A 17,330-nucleotide genomic window follows, 5' to 3' on the forward strand; every position below is an offset into this window, starting at 1 on the left:
ATCATAATACCGTTTTAGTTCTCGATAGCGTTTTCCACCACACGCTGAACATAATTGCGTTTTTCCTCGTACTCCAATGCCGCATCTGATACACGGTATCGGTCCTAGACTCCCACCGCGGACCTGTTGAGCATGTTGTCCACAGTATTCGCCTCTGCAGGGTTTGCTACACGGCGCTGATGAATTTAGTTTGATCCACTTGCATTGGTTCATCATATAATATATTTGTCTATTTAAATATTTGTCTTAATTATAATAATGGGTTTTGAAAGACTATCCAGAATAAAACCCATATCAGGTTCTAGATTCGATCTTGACCGGTTAACCGCTGATCCACGACGAAGAGAGTTAGCAGAGGTAATTGGTGTTATCAAGAATGCCAAAGAAGAGTTTCGTCGTGATGGTGCCGCACACACGTGGTCTTCGTATAAAATTATCCTCGGAAACGCGAGCATTTCTCGTGACCGTATCATTGATGCTACCATGAACGATACAGTCGCGCGTAACATAATTGGGTATCTCGACGATAGAAGATATTTCGTACAGATAAAATTTATTGTTGGAGTCGGCGAGGGAACGTGGATTATCAGAGACAAACTAGACCCTGTTCTTGATGCCAGAGGCGTTCGTGGAAAAACCGTTCTGTTAAGTAAAGACTCAAAACCGGGAGTACTTGTTGGGATTGATATACCATATTATGCCAGAGCGTATCCTGTGACCGCAGTTGTTTATGGAATTTATCCGATGAAGAAACCACGCGTTGATAAACTCAAACCGATGAAGGTGTCGGTGTTGAATTGTGTAGCTGAGCGAGTAATGGAACATTTTAAAAATGCAATGCGAGGAAACGGCCTAACACCGCTAAGACAAACTAAAATAACAGCGTGGGCGACACGAGTAGCGGATAAAGGAGCGTCAATAAATGATGTTGCTGAGCTAGAGCGATTACTAAAATTTCCTATAACGGTTTCATCGTTAACCGGTGAGGTATTGTATGAGTGTAAATACAATTCCCGTGGAACACCAATAACTATTATCGATCATAACAGTCACGCCTGGACTGACTCGGTTAGGATATTTCCGCAAGACCGTGTTGTGAAGTATTATCCGGAATTGCAAAGCAATTCTGGGAGCATGTTTGATTTTATTTATCAGATAAGTAAAACCGATCCAGTGTCTGTGTGGTTATTCAGAAGTAGCGAAGATGGAGAATATGATCAGTTTGTGAGACCCAACGGGGAAATATACAGAACAATGGCGTTACAGCAGGAAATGAAAAAACTCGCAGAAAAATATCATGCTGGCAACACTGATACGTTACTGACACACTGTTTTACTGTCCCGGGTGTTGTCGCGCATGTAGCCCGGGAACGAAATTCATGGAGACCAACTCCGAAAAGTTTTCTTGCTGATATCCAGCAGAGCTGTGTCGAATACGGACACGGCGGTTTGTGGAATACTCAGTATGATCACCGCGGTATGATATCCGTGGACATGACGGCGTGTTATCCAGGAAGTTTCCTTGGGCGTGGAGAATGCAGCGAATATTTTAAACGGTTTGGCCACGCTGGCAATACCATGACAAGAGTAGCTGTCAACGGTGTTTTACCCGATTTTGACTTGACCGGATTTGCTTGTGTGTCGTCGTTTAAATTCGCTAAGGATTTACATCCTGTGTGTTATGTTTGGTTTGGCAGACATTTCGTTGAGAAGCGATGGGCACCGATAGTGTTATTGCGATACATGCTTGACAGTCGAATACTGTTGTCGCTGACGGTCAGCGAAGCGATTATATGTTATTGTCGTCAAACCGAAGTTTGGTTGCCAACTCCAACGCCGGTTACGTTAGAAGAAGTCATCGAAGATTGGTCACGAGAATATCCAGAAACTTCTATCGACGCTATCATCAAGAAAGCTCCTGAAGTACTTAAAAGCAAACTCAGAAATGATGAAAGCACAGCAAAAGATCTAGGACGAAGAATAATAGGGAAATTCACTCAAGGTGGAGCGTATGATCATAAACAACATCACAGTCGATTAATCATGGACAAGACTGAATTGGATCTTATTGTCGCTGATGCAGCCACGAACAACATGTTCTGTAACCGCAAAGATGTGTTTCTGTCAAACGGGGAAAAACTAGGGACTGTTTTTAGTTATATTGACGGAGAATCATCTCAGTACATACATTTGAGATCTTCGATGCTGGCTTATGTATCCATAAATTTGTTGTCGATGATCAATAGATTCCCTGTTGCCGCAGTGAGAGTTGCAACGGATTCATTTTATATTGATAAAAAACACTCAGCGCTGTTGGATAATGTTATATCGGATGATCCATCGTGGGGCTCGTGGAGAATAAAGAATGAAATGTTACACGGATATTGTAAATCGGCTGATGTTGAAATCGAGGATGAGTATCGCAGCGCAGAAATATCTTCGATGGTTTCGTCGGGGGCAACTTCGTTGTTGCCGCCGGTGCACGATCCTGTTGCAAGACACAAAACAGTTTATCTGAACGGTCCTGGTGGTTCTGGTAAAACAACTCGAGCGATTGAATTATTTAGAAACTCTGACATGATTGTGCTAACACCCACACACAGACTTGCCAGGGAGATGAGACAACGGGATGTTAACGCGTGCACGTATCACAGTTTTTTCAAATACAGCGGCGGCACGTGGACACCTGAACGAATGGGAACGAAATATATTCCCGAGAAAATCATCTGGGATGAGATAGACACTGTGCCGTTGGATACATTAAAACAGTTTCTGGATTGGCTGCTAAAGAAAAATACCGCAGTGGTGATGTGCGGCGATCATGGTCAACCACCCCCATTTACAGGTGAATCTCCACACGAGTGGCTGAAAACTTTTGTAGATTATTATGAGGAAATAACTAACGATGTTAGAGCACTCGATGAAACGCTGAAAGAGTTTAAGGCACTGATCAGGCTACAAACCAATAAAGTCCAGTGTGAGATAATGCGTGAAATAATTCCAGAGACTTCGCTGAGCGACTTTTGGGAAACGTGGAAACCAGGTGATTTAATTGTGGCAAGTAGAAAGATAGTCAGGGACACACTTCAGCAGCGGTTATTTCAGTTACATCAGAAGAAATTTCCCATGTTGCCAGTGCCGTTGTGTTATAGACCAGCTGATACGCGATTGCAGAATATTGATGTTGATATTCCAGGGCGCCTGACTGCGTCGGGTCCGGAGAAACAGAATTTAGTATTAAATGATATTGTCACAGTTGATGTTGATGCTGTTGAACAGGCACTGAAAATGAGCAAATCCCCGTGGACGCTAGGATACGCTATGACCATCCACAGTTCGCAGGGACTAACTATTTCAGATACAACAGTTTGGATTGTTGATGATCGCATCGAGTGGTCAAATTTAGTTTATTTAGCCGTGTCAAGAGTAAGAAGGATAGGTCAGTTACGAAGAATTGTATTAGATGATGTTGTCAACGACAGCTCAATCGCTGATGACACAATAAGAAAGAAATTAGCCGGTTACAAACAGAGCGACAAAAAAAATGGTAGAGAGTTTGATCCCAAACAAAGTTTGGATGTTGAATTTGTAATACAATTACAACAACAGCAGAATAATCACTGTGCGAGTTGTAATTGTTTATTGCTGTGGCAGTATTCGAAAAACGACCCAAGGCAATTCACCGTAGATAGCAGTCGCGGTCATACACGTGAAAATGTGATGTTGACCTGTCTTGAGTGTAACCGACGCAGAGGTGTTGCTGCAGTTATTTAAATGATTGAATCACTTCAGTGCGGATCACTTTATTGATCGGGGTGGTAATTGTGTAAACTCGGGAATCACCTGAAGTTGCTCGCGTTTAAATCCGCGTTGAGGAGCAGTCGAATCTAATCTGTAGATTGCGTTTCTCCCAGTTGATCTGGTTATGCTGGATATCTTATGTGTAGTAACACTCCATGTGGGATCGGTTGCTCTTTTTTTTCCTCCTTCTAGTTCGCCTGGTTCGTATAAATACCTAACGGTGACATTACCCAGCAGTGGGGACGCTAGCGTCCCTGGCTGCGTTGAAACATTTTGTTGCTGTTGTCCGCGTTCACTGACGCGGGGTATATATTTTTTTGTGATTGCATTTACAGGTCTCATGTTTGTTGTTCTGGTAATTTCATTATTCAGTGCGGCTATCACGTTTGGCAGTCTTGCAACCCATTCACGAGATCTCGTATCGTAAATGAATTCCCTCGCGTACTGGTATCCGAATAATCTCTCAGCGAGTGTTCTATTAAATCGCTCAACAATTGCCTGATCCCGATGAATTTCAGTATGTCCTCGTCGTATGGTAACGTTATGCTGCTTTGTCAGTGATGACACCGCGCCCTGAAATTCCTTGCCAGGATCAACTTGTAATAATCGTGGCCAGTTTAGAGGTCCTCGTTGATAAATTCGTTTAAACGCAGAGGCGACTTCGGACGCTGTTTTAGTCGCCAACGGTTCTGCTTCTTTGTATCTACTGGCAACATCAACTACTGTTAGCGCGTATTTGTATATTTTTCTACGGACAGTATCATGAGGCAGGAATAGTGTGTCAGCCTGATGAACTTCATTGGGCACACTAACATCAAAATGTGCAAAGTTGATTTGTCGAGGTGGTGGTAAGTAGATTTGCCATATTGCTTGTTTTGATAGCCAATTTTTGGCAACCTCGCGTGTTACTGATGCCGCGTTGGCGAGTTTATTAATTGCTGAGTTACCTCTCCAGTATCCGATTGGGGAATAATAAATCGCTTGCATTTTTATTTAATTATCCAGCGCCTAATACTAATTTAGATTTCATCGCTGATCTTACTAACCAATTAGCGAGTGACTCCTTAAATGATTTATTTTTTATGGCGCTTAGTGCATGAATTAATTTCACATCCGCGATATGCCTGTCTTGTAGATCTTTACTTCGATAAGCAACATCATGTATGTGACACGCTGCGTCGATAGCGTTTATCGGATACTCTCCCGGTTTTGGTTTAGATTGTTCATCAAGTCTGATATCTAGTCGGGTCCCTGGACCGCAGTAATTGTATCCTGGGAGATGTTTTTCTCCGGGATACTTTGCCCAGGGAGTTCCGGGGAGCTTTCCAAGTTTGGCTGCAATGTCACCTCCGCTAAATTCTCGCTTTTTTTTTGAAATCTAAATTTTTTTGTGCCACATCGCGTACACTTACCAGAAAGTGCTTGTCTGTTATTTTTTGTTGTAATTGTTGTTAGATCATTCGTAGGGGTTCGTGCCTTACACTTCACACAATATAGATCCATAATTATTATTCTTTATATACAAATGGAAATTACAGATTTTTCTGCGACAAAAAAGAAAGAGCCAGTTAAGCATAATTCAGTGCTACCAAACTCTATCCGCGCGATTATAATTGGGCCATCCGGTTCAGGTAAAACACAGCTGTTGCTGAACTTGATAATGAAGTGGATGAAATGGGATAAACTGTATTTGATAGCTCCATCTGTAGATGATCAACGATGCTATAACGTTATAAAAGATTTTAATGAGAGTGCAAGCGCGCTGAGTAAAGACGGTGAGGATGTTGTTGAATTTATCACTGATATCGAAGAAGCCCCCAGCGTCGAGGATCTTGATGAATCAATTAACAACCTAGTAGTGTATGATGATGTTATGTTGGACAAGCAAAAAAATCCCGCAAGAATATTTTCCCGGGGACGTCACAAAAACACTGATGTGATTTATGTTACTCAGCGTTATACACAAATTCCTAAAGTAATCAGGGATAATTGTAATCTTCTTGCGATATTCAATGGAGTTGATACACATACACTGAGAAATATTCATCAAACCTGGTGTGGTGGCGATATGGATTTAAATAAATTTAAAAATTTCTTCAGTCATGCTCAAAGAAAACCTCACGGATTTGTGACAATAAATTTACACAATCCCAGAACAAGATACCGTATTGGACTTGATACACTATTTGCAACATAAAAATGTTTTTCCTTGGAAACTCATTTCCCAGAGCAGCAGAGGGGATGGACCCGACCCATGGATTTTTCAATAACGACCCCGCCACGGAAACTGTTTCAGATTTATTGAAGTAACCCAAGTTGTCAGTGCAAACTCAACGAGTTTGTCCCTGGAAACTCTTCGAGTTTTCGGGGGACATTTTTTTTTGTCCTGTATTCTGAATAGAAGGGTTTATTTCGTCGAAATAAGCCCTCTATCGAGGAATAGTTTCCTGGAGGGGTTTATTGTGCAAAAAGTTTCGGTCTGTACAGCCCCTCTGCTGCTCCACAGGGTGGAGAAAATCCGAGATCCCTGTGAAAACCTTTAAAATTAATCTGTGCAAATCCCAACACATGAATCATGTTGGCACAATGGTCAGTACCAAAATCAGAAGGGTCAGTACCAAAGAATGCAAAAGTTGCAAACCATTATATTAACTATGCAACTTCAAGGAATGAACACTGCAAATCTCTTGCACTTGTTAGTTGATTATTCTATCAAAAAACAGTGCTTGAGAAATAAACTGAACAATTTAAATTAAAACAGAGAAGCATAAAAAATCAGTCACTGTGATCTGCTTTTGGGATTAGGATGCAGTACTCATCAAAATGGATACTCATCAAGCTGTGTGATTCCAGCAAAGGTCTCGCTAGGATTTTAAAACTAGGAGTCAAGGACACCAATAGGAGTCCCACCATCAAAAGTTGCAGTCCCTTCTTTCCTACAGAATCAACACAGACGTGAGTATCTATTTTTAGATGGAGAGGTTTTCATAATGTAATCACTCACAATAATATAGCTTCATTACAACAGTCCATTGACAGGATCTCGTATTTATGGTTTATTTATTTGTATACGTACTTGTAGTAATTTTATGCAAATAAATATCCGATTTGCTGTTTTTTCCCGTATTTTCGCAAATTCGCATCAAGTCAGAAAACAGCTTAGACCTTAAAGCGCATCTCGCAAATTCCACAACAAAGCATTGTCCCATATGTTTCTGACCTACATAATTTGCATTTTAAAGTTAAATCTTTAATAAAATAATACCTTGGCTTTGGTTTCAATGATTTGTATATTTTTTCTGAATATATCTGCCCGATGATTTAAGAAAACAGACAATCTAATAAACTGGTACATCCAAGACTTAGCGAAGTCCGCCATTATTTCCTGTTGGGCCTAATGGTTCACTTACAGTTTCAAACTAATTTTATGACAAAATAGTGTACAAGAGGCAGTTAATACATATTCAGATCACCGATTCTGATCTTAAAACACAAGTTTGTATGTTTTATCATCAAAGGATATTGTGCAGGAAATTGATAGTTGCTACCTTACTCGGAAAAGGGTTAATGGTCAATCAGCTATCAAAACATAATGCTTGTGAATGGGCAAGAGTTTGTTTCTCAACATAATAGATATAAAAACTAGGCCTAGCTACTGATGCCTTGATGAATACATTTCGCTACAACACTAGAACTAACCGGGCTAAGACGAGGGGCATTTAAAACAAAATATGGTGTGGTCAGTCAATGTACCTCTTAATAATCAAAGGGCCAAGTTGTTTTCACTTTCCTAACAGATGAAGGCGAAGTTTACATTTTTAGGTGACTGGTCACCCACTTACGAATGGCATTTTGTCTAAGTCTCAACATGTCTTGATTCTGATGTCACGTGCACTGCTTATTCCGCTACATTCCTAAATGAACACAATAACGAAAGCTAAAGTTGTTTATTTGATGTACTTTTATAAATGACCACATGTACATCTCTGGGTCTTTCTGCCTCTGAATTCAATCACTGTGAATATCAGTACATTCTCCCACCTGGCTGCCAGTCAAAGCCTTTGAACTTGCCGCTTAGCTATTGCATCATGTTCTTTTTTATGTACTCTTATAATGGCAACATGTATGTACATCAAGGTGTCTTTCAGTCTCTAAATTCTGTCATTGTAAATATCAGCACAGCTAATTGATCAACACATTTTCCCACAAATCAGGTGGCTGAAGCAAGACTGGCAAGTCTTTGAATTTTGCCGCACACCTATTACATGCGTATGGAGGACTCCCGCCTCTGCGATTTTCTGCGTCCCAGATCAAAAATTGGCGTCCAAATATGTATAATTAAGTGTTTCAGAGATCTCTGTTCCAGGTACAGGTAAACCACTGATTTTCTGGCAACGGATGGTCCGGCACCTCTTTTAATCTGGACAAAAGTACAAGAGGGCAACTGAAATCTCCAACACCGCCAAATTAGTTTACCGGGTGCACACTCACCTGGATTGTTTACACTTCAGTTGTTGGTGGTTATACTTGTATTTTGTGCAATTCTTAGCTTATTTTACTTACATTTAACCTACCTATGGCTTCTAAGAAAGATGCAAGTGTCAGTGGTGGTGTAAAGTGTAAACACCAGTCAGTATCAATACAAGATGAAGTAAACTGTTGAAAAACTGGACTGTGGTGTTTCCGTGTGAAAGCTGTGACACATATGGTATTGGTTCATCAACTGTTTACAATATAAAGAATCAGACTGACAAAATATTGAAATTCTATTCAGACACTGATTCCAAGAAGTGAATGAACATTAAAAAACTATGTGAAGAGTACTGAGCATGAATGAGTAATGGAATGGTTTCGACAACATCAGTGATGGAGTAGGGCAGGATGGTAATGGACCAGGTTCGGTTGTTTCATAAAACAACTTAAAAGTAGAACATGAGTCTAACTACAGCTGGTCTGGCAAAACATTTAATCCGGCAAGGCTTTGGAACCAAGAGTGCCGGAAAATTGGTGGTTTGCCTGTATAACGATATATCAAGCACCTGACCTAAACTTGATCAAAAATGCAAAACTCTTGAACATGCATGTCAATCCCATTGATCAACATTAGGGACAATTCATTTTTGAAGTCAGATAAGTAAAATTTTCCACAGAGTAAGTTTGGGACAAATGCATTTTTCCCTTTTCGACAGCAAAGTAAAGCAAGTGCTGTTTTCATACTTTTATTACTTTACCTATCTTTATACATCCATTTGTGACTTTGATGGTTGACTCAACCTCTGTCCAATCATTCACATCCTGCGATTTATCATACCTATTGTTAAGCGACCACTGATAACTGTTGCATGATGAGTTTTCAAGTTCTGCTTCCGCCAGCTGTGATGGCAGATGGAAAGAGCAATGTGGACAGTGCAGGGTTCAACTCAGGTGCAGTAGGAAAAGATGGCCATCTACTGCATGTGGACATCCATCCCAGTGTCTTGATTGTCGTGCCAATGGATTCAGATAGGCCTGGATGAGATGATGAGGGCAACAATCCCTCACTTGCAAGTCACGACACAATACCCCTCCTCCCAGCAGACACTTTCAAGTCCTGAGGTGATGGGTCTGTGGCAAAGCAGAAGGTGAGGACACATTGGGAGATAGCAGCCCTGAGAAAAACTTGCCAAGCTGAGGAAGGACAACTCAACGAAGTATGAGCTGGCTATACATTCTGGAGTGATCGAAACAAAGAAGAGAGATGTGAAGCTGGTGCTGGACCTGCCATCAAATCACAGCTTGTTAGCAAGCTCCCAAATCTCCCAAAGGACGTGAATGACAGAATAATGCAAATGAGACAACCATCTGGAAAAAAGACATGCAATTATCATCAGTGCTTATGCATTAACCATAACCTCCCCAGATCAAGGAAGACCTGGAGTCTCTTCCTGCAGAAGTACTAAAGGCAGACAAGATCATTATTCTTGGTGACTTCAGTGCTAGAACTTGCACAGATCACCAGATATGGCCAGGTGTCATTGACAAAAATGAACTTGACAAAAGCAACAGATTCCTACTGAGAAAATGCAGTGAACATGACCTCCTAATCACCAACACAGTATTCCACCTGCCAAACCGCAATAAGGCATTTTGGATGCACCTATACTTCAGGCACCGGCACCTTAGTGAGTCCATCATCATTGGCAGAGTGACAAAAGCCGTTTGAGGTGTAGAATATTGGATTGACCAAAATGCTTAATGTCACCAAAATTTAAACTGGAGAATGTGAAACAGGCATTTGTTGAATAACTGCACAGACAACTGGATAAAACTGATACAAACTTGGCAAATGTCAAGGAAAACTGGGCATCCTTCAAAAAAAGACTCCGCATACTCCACTGGATCCACAATCGTTGGTCCCACCACATGTAAACATCCAGATTGGTTTCATGAGAACAATAATGCCGTTCAGAGACATCTGAATGAGAACCATCGGCTACATAAGGATTATACAGAACAAAGCACTTCATCATCTATGATGACTGCCTTCAACAACATCAATAAGACTGTCCAATGCAAATTCCGAGAGTTGCAAGACTTCTGACAGATGAGATTCTGTCCAATGCAAATTCCGAGAGTTGCAAGACTCCTGACAGATGAGATTCTGTCCAATGCAAATTCTGAGAGTTCCAAGACTCCTGGCAGATGAGATTCTGTCCTATGCAGAAAGAAATGATATCAAAATCTTTTATGATGCTTTGAAGACAATATACATGCCTCAATCATCAAGAACATCTCCAATAAGGAGTGCTGACAGTGCCACACTACTTCCTGACAAAGATAAGGTACTTCAGGGATGGACAGATGTCATAAGGCAAAGTACCAGGAGCTAATGCTATACCAGCAAAAGTCTGCAAAGCTGGAAGCTCACATGTGGCAAAGAAACTGACTTAACTACATGCATTCCAATCAAATGAAGACTCACAGAACTATACCCAAAGAGTAAAAGGATGACTCACAGAACTATACCCAATGAGTAAAAGGATGACTCACAGAACTATACCCAATGAGTAAAAGGATGACTCACAGAACTATACCCAATGAGTAAAAGGATGCATCCACCATCCACTTGTACTACAAGTGGAAAGGCAACAGAAAATCCTGTGACAACCATCAGGGCTACTCTTTGCTGTCAATAGTTAGCAAAATCCTTTACAGAATTAAGCTTAATCATCATCTGCATCACTTCAATCAAGGTCTCCTGATAGAGAGTCCAGGAGAACTAGCATGAACAAGACTCCAACCAGTATACGACATTCACTGACCTGACAAAAGCCTTCAACAGTCAGCTGTGGAGGCCTCTGGAAAATTATAGTGATCTTTGGTTCCTGAGAAATTCCTTGTAACGGTTTGGCAGTTCCATGATGGCATGCTCGCTCATGTTGAAAGATGACAATGAGTCCTCTGAACCATTCCCAGTCACAAACGGAGTCAAGCAAGGCTGTGTGTTGGCCTCTGAAGAGATGCCTTTTGTGACCCTGACACTGGGACTGACATCAACTACCAGACGGATGGCAAAGCTGTTCAGTCGGAAAAGGCTACAGGCAAAGATGAAGTCACAGGAAGTGAATGTCCATGATGACTGTCCCTTGATGCAGAACCCGAGTTTGACATGCAACACAGTATGGGCCATTTCTCTTCAGCATGCAACACAGTATGGGCCATTTCTCTTTAGCTTGCAACACAGTATGGGCCATTTCTCTTCAGCTTGCAACACAGTATGGGACATTTCTCTTTAGCTTGCAACACAGTATGGGCCATTTCTCTTTAGCTTGCAACACAGTATGGGCCATTTTTCTTAGCTTGCAACAAGTTTGGTCTTACAATTAGTACAAGCAGATAGGTAAAGCAACAGCTGCACCAGGAAACAGCCCATCATCACAGTAAATGGCCAAACCCATATGGCAGTGGACAAAATCAGTACTGTATTGCATGCAGTCCACAGCGATGATGAAACCAATGCCAGAATTGCTAAAGCAGGCATGCCAAATGGCAGACTGTGCAAATGAGTGGGAATACAGAAGCATCAAGGACTACAAAGCCACTGTGTTGCTAACCCTGCTGTAATCATTGCAAAACTTGGATAGTGTACAGATGTCATGCCAAGAAGTTGAACCTGGAATAAGTTGTACTTGCAAATTTTCTGTCCTGGATCTTGCTCTCATTATCTTTAATGCTCACTCATGATCTGTCAGCATTTACTATAATCACACATGATCTGTCAGCATTTACTATAATCACTCCTGATCTGTCAGCATTCACTATAATCACTCATGATATGTCAGCATTTACTATAATCACTCATGATCTGTCAGCATTTACTATAATCACTCATGATCTGTCTGCATTTACTATAATCATTCATGATCTGTCAGCATTCACTATAATCACTCATCTGTCAGCATTTACTATAATCACTCATGATATGTCAGCATTTACTATAATCACTCATGATCTGTCAGCATTTACTATAATCACTCATGATCTGTCAGCATTTACTATAACAATTCATGTTTTCTAACAGATTGTGTAGCTGCACAAATTTGATCCCTTTTGTAATTAATTCAACCTCAAAATAAATTCTTTATCACCATAGGTTTACCTTCAACCTCAAAAATACCATTAAACATATGGCAATCAAACACTTTACATTGCAAGATGGGAGACTGCCATAAACCTAAAATGTGTTAATTGCCAGACATATTATTTAAAATTTATACTAACTGCAATCTTGTACTTTATATTGCCTCTCACCACTTCTGCCATTGCTAGCACCAACAGATACATGTATACATGTGTAATTAAGAAAAGTAGTAGGTGTATTTCTACATTTTTATGACCAATAAAATATACCAATGGGGGATACACAGTAGTCATGATATTGGGGAGGTAAACACAAAACGGTTATAAACTTGTGACCCCATGTTCAATGTGCAACACTGTATTTCTTTTGTCCTTTCTAAAGATCAAAGTGTATATATCTTATCAAGTGTTTAAAATTTTGGGACAAGTGGAAAGGTATGTGGGCAAAATAAATTTTCTTAAACTACCTGCCCTGCACAAGTAGATGTTTTTTCCCCAGCCCAACATGTACAAAACTCAATAACTCATAACCCGCTTATAATGCAGGGGTAGGAATGGATACCTTTTTTCTAGCAAATGTCTAATGAATTAACCCTCGTTTATTGAATTTGAATGTGAAGAAAATTGCAACCAAAAACCTGATGTACTGCTCATTTTACTGTTGAAAACGGCTGTTGATATTAAAAATGCATGAACTCCTGATCCAAGCAAAACAAGAGGTAATTTTAATGTGAAGGAAATATGCAAATAGGCATCATGAAGGGTGATGAAAAAGCCCAATCTGATGGATGAATTGCACTCCAGATTCAGGAGGTAGTCCCTATTTTGAAAAGTTCCTCAAGAAGACACGGGTTTAAGGGGAGAGAATCAGTTATATGAAATTTCCAGCTTTTCTTGGAGACCAAAATGTTATGGAGTAGAATGTGGGAGAATAACCATTCAGGACCCTCTTGATTGCCCCTTTCTGAACTGGTGAAAGAATTTGGGAGTCTTTGACAAGGGAATGTTCCCATAACTGAAGTCGATAACCAGCACACACAACAGAAATGACCCACCCACATTCTGTGATGCTTGGCCAAGTCTCTGAAAAAAGCATAGATGAGCGTCTATAAATTCGGAATGCAGGAAAAGAATATATGGCAGGAGAGGGTGTTAGTCCATAGGGCTGCCAGCAATAGTTGCTTTCGATGAATTGATGTATGGCTGAGTAACGAGATAAAGGCTAATATCTGTACACAAACTGTTAATAGGTTACTTTATTGTTGTAATCTGGAGTTTAGGCTAAATGCGAGATGACTGTGTGGAGGGGTATATATCATCAGTAATAAAGGGATCAAATGTGGACCATGATGGCTTTTGAGTCTTTGATTATAAAACTGCCTAGCCTTGGGCAGCAGTGAGATAAAAAGGAATGACCAACTAAACAATTACTTCAGTGAGACATTTAAGTACTGTGATTTTTTTATGGCTTCATTTAATTGCTTTTGCATTGTTCAAGATGTTTCAACTTAAAGTTTAATGAATAATAATTGATCTGTCCATTGCTCATGCTTACAAAAGTGTAATCCAACACTGGTTATACATAATAAGCAGCACCCATCAAAAGTGTAAAGAGAAACTGTATAAAGCAAGACACATGCCAGATGGTACTGAAGAGAAACATTGCTCATCGGGACAAGGAGTGAGCAAAAAGGCAATCCGACAATGACAGACCTAAAGGAAAACATCACCTAATGTGAAATATTTTAAGATATTAATACAAACAAGCCAATTTATTGATAATGATTTTGTTCTTATGATTTTATATTTGAAGTAAAGCAAAATTTTGCAATGTTGTGTGACAAAGAATAGTTTTAAAAAAATAGGGCAATTTTGGACATATGGAACTTGGAATCAGGGCTTCTAACTTTTTTAAAGCCACCAGCCTTGGCTTGGGTCTATGTCCAACAATAATTTTCTTTTCAACACTGCACTCAGTAGGAAAAATTATTCCTGAGAGTAATCGAGGGTAATTAAGACTGCTGCTCCAGACCAAATCAATTATGCATCACAAAAATGCACTGGGTGTAACTTCTATGCATCAGAAATGGTTCAAATTTAATTCCAAGCAGCAAAATACATGGGAAGGCATCACCTGAGAACCCGAACAATTCATGACTACTTCTAAACTGTTATGACAGTGAGTGACAGTAATTTTAGCGTTCCAATGGATTGGTGAGCAGCAGGTTTTATTGCTCCATCTGCAAAATCGCTAATAGGATAGTGAATTACCATCAATTTCAAGTCATGAAGCAACAAAATAAATATTAAAACACAATATTTGGTATAATTAGAGACTAATAGGCCAAGTCTGCCAACATGACCTTTTCTGATTCACCAATACTATCCTGATATCTTTTCTTAAAACATGGAATAACACGTCCATTTCCACCAAAGAATTTATTGTACTTTAAGTGCAAGCTGTCATGGGTTCAATTAACACAATAAACACATCAAATAAATATGAAATGAAATGTCATATCATATTTTATCTGATAATTCTGCCACAAGACCAATTTTTAGTGACCGAGTTTTTCTAATCCATCTGCAAAGTCAACAAGATTTATTTAGTGTATTAGCATTAATTTCAAGCCCTTGGATGACCAAGGTCATAACAGAGGGCTAATTGTAAGTGGATATTTGATGGACATGTACATGCTTCAATCATCAAAGACAAATGAAGTGTGAAAAACATAGATACAAAATTATAGCATATAGTCTGAATGAAATTTCTGGGACCTTTCCCACCCATTTTTGACCTTATGACATTTATGTCTGTGTATAAATATCTAAATTGGTTTGAGAAAGGGCAGAAGTAACTCGGACAATAGCAAAACAAACAACAAAATAACAATGTCAAAAAAAGAAGTTTCTCAAACGAACAACATACCTCTGTCGATGCTAAGTGAACCACTCCCGTACTCCGGCGTTTCTCCCTCAATTTTCTCTTGTCTTTAGGAGGCTTTCCCTTGTGGAGATGATTTGGTCGCCTTTTATCTTTGGTCCTACTGACGGCAGAGATGCGGGTTGGGGAGTCATGTTCTGGTATAGCACCGTACCCACCTTGACCCTCCTCTATCCCGAAGTCCCCGTTTTGTTCCCTGCTACCGTCACGTTCTCCTGCTGCATCTCCCCAGCCGTCCCTGTCCCCACTTCTGTACATGGGGCCCCTTGATCGCCGGGGCCTCACGACCCTTCTGTTGGGCTCGAAATCCTCATGATCTAAGCTTTCCTGACTAACGGAGCTAGACGCCATATCTATTTTCAAAATGCGTGACTCGGCTAAATTACTAATTTTTTATGTCTGGGTTAATTATCATTTTCAACACACATGATTCATTGCCGTAATAAAATGTTCAGATTTTTGTTTTCTTCACCTGTTTACATGTCGAAAAGTTACGACCTTTCAAATCAAACCCGGCAACCTGTTCAGTAAAATATCACCAGTGTTTCGCTTTGATTGTTGATAAAAGGAGAACGCCTCGTTTTCACCACGCACCTGTTACAATGACATCATCATTACGTCACACTATCACTAACCGAATGACATTCTTCAGATGCGTTGAGCTGTGTCAATTTTAACTTTCTTTTGTTCTGTTTTAAAGAAAACGTCCATTAAATATACGTAAGAAGTATAACGTCCAAGAATACGACGGAACCGTCTGGTCATCTGAAATGTTTATCATTATCGATTTCTGCTGACCAATGGATGAGCCGAACGTAGGAGGAATTCCGTCTGATCTTAGCTGCGGTCACTGAGTACTGAAACCGCAGTAATAATACAGTGGTCGTCATCAATGCAATGTTTATTTTATTTCCAAATTAAATAAGGCGCACTTGCCATTTACTTTTATTCAGTTTACCAATGGGAAACCAATACGCTTAAAAACTGCACGTCCCTCTGTATTTCTTTTAAGAGAAAAAAAAAGGCCGTGTGTGTGTGTGTGTGTGTGTGTGTGTGTTCAGGAGATATATTCTTAAAGAAATGGAAAAATCCCTTCGGTTAATTGTTTGATTTTATCATTCCGTTTTCGATGGCAGTCCAAACCAACCTGGCTCGGCTACCTCGGCGTGTCCTTCGGAAAGGCAGTTAGATTCTATTTAATTGGCACGATATCGGCATTAATATGTTCAATGTGCCGTTGAAACCAACAACATCGTTTATTTTTATTTAAATTTGCTTCACATTTAAATATGGCATTAAGAGTGTGGAGGGAATAGTTGTGGGTTGTTGTCATTTTTTTAAAAAAATAGTTCTGTTTCCTTAGTAATAATTATTATTATTATTATTATTATTATTATTATTATATCGAGACGGCACAAACAACTGATTGAAGCATGATAACTGTTATGCTAGAAATAAGAAATCAAGTAGGGAAACGTGAAAGAGAAGATTTATATCTATTTAATGTTCCCTAGATAAGCTGAAAAATAAAAATGAAATACTGATAAATCAGAATATGGAAGATTGAGAACCTGAACGAGACAGTTAACAAAATGGAAACACGGTTCTACGAGAATGAACACAAATGTGGTACAAAGGATGCCCATTCCCACCTAGAAAATTTGGTGTTTTATGGCGTGCCTGAAAACCAGAGAAAGAAATGAGAGGATACGGAAAAATATATTGAAGTTTAAATTAGATATGTTCTTGGATTTGTTTGTCAGAGGATGGAAGTTGAAAGGGCCTATCGGCTGAAATCAAAAGAAATACCTCAAGACCTACGATCGTCCACTTTCCCATCTATAATGACAACGAGAAAATCTGTGAGACTTTAGACAAGGAAGGAAGCCCACGAAGCAGCAGACAGAGCACGACTATGGAAGGTGATTACCGCCATAATTATATGGGGAGCATTCATTATTTCTGG

At 39.8% G+C, this 17,330-nt stretch overlaps 1 protein-coding gene across 2 annotated transcripts in view; it reads right to left on the bottom strand.

The window, feature by feature from the left end:
- Positions 1-16,204, bottom strand: part of LOC149801203 (uncharacterized) — a 76,659-nt gene extending 60,455 nt beyond the window's left edge. For both annotated transcript variants that reach the window (XM_089955244.1, XM_089955245.1), the window contains exon 1: positions 15,350-16,204. In XM_089955244.1, coding sequence (XP_089811370.1) covers positions 15,350-15,715 — 366 coding nt within the window. In that variant the 5' untranslated portion in view covers positions 15,716-16,204. The remainder of the gene's footprint in view (positions 1-15,349) is intronic.
- Between the last annotated feature and the right edge of the window lie 1,126 nt (positions 16,205-17,330).

This window comes from Sinohyriopsis cumingii, chromosome 4 (assembly GCF_028554795.1).
Source record: "Sinohyriopsis cumingii isolate HCF-2022 chromosome 4, ASM2855479v2, whole genome shotgun sequence".
Lineage (NCBI taxonomy): Eukaryota > Metazoa > Mollusca > Bivalvia > Unionida > Unionidae > Sinohyriopsis > Sinohyriopsis cumingii.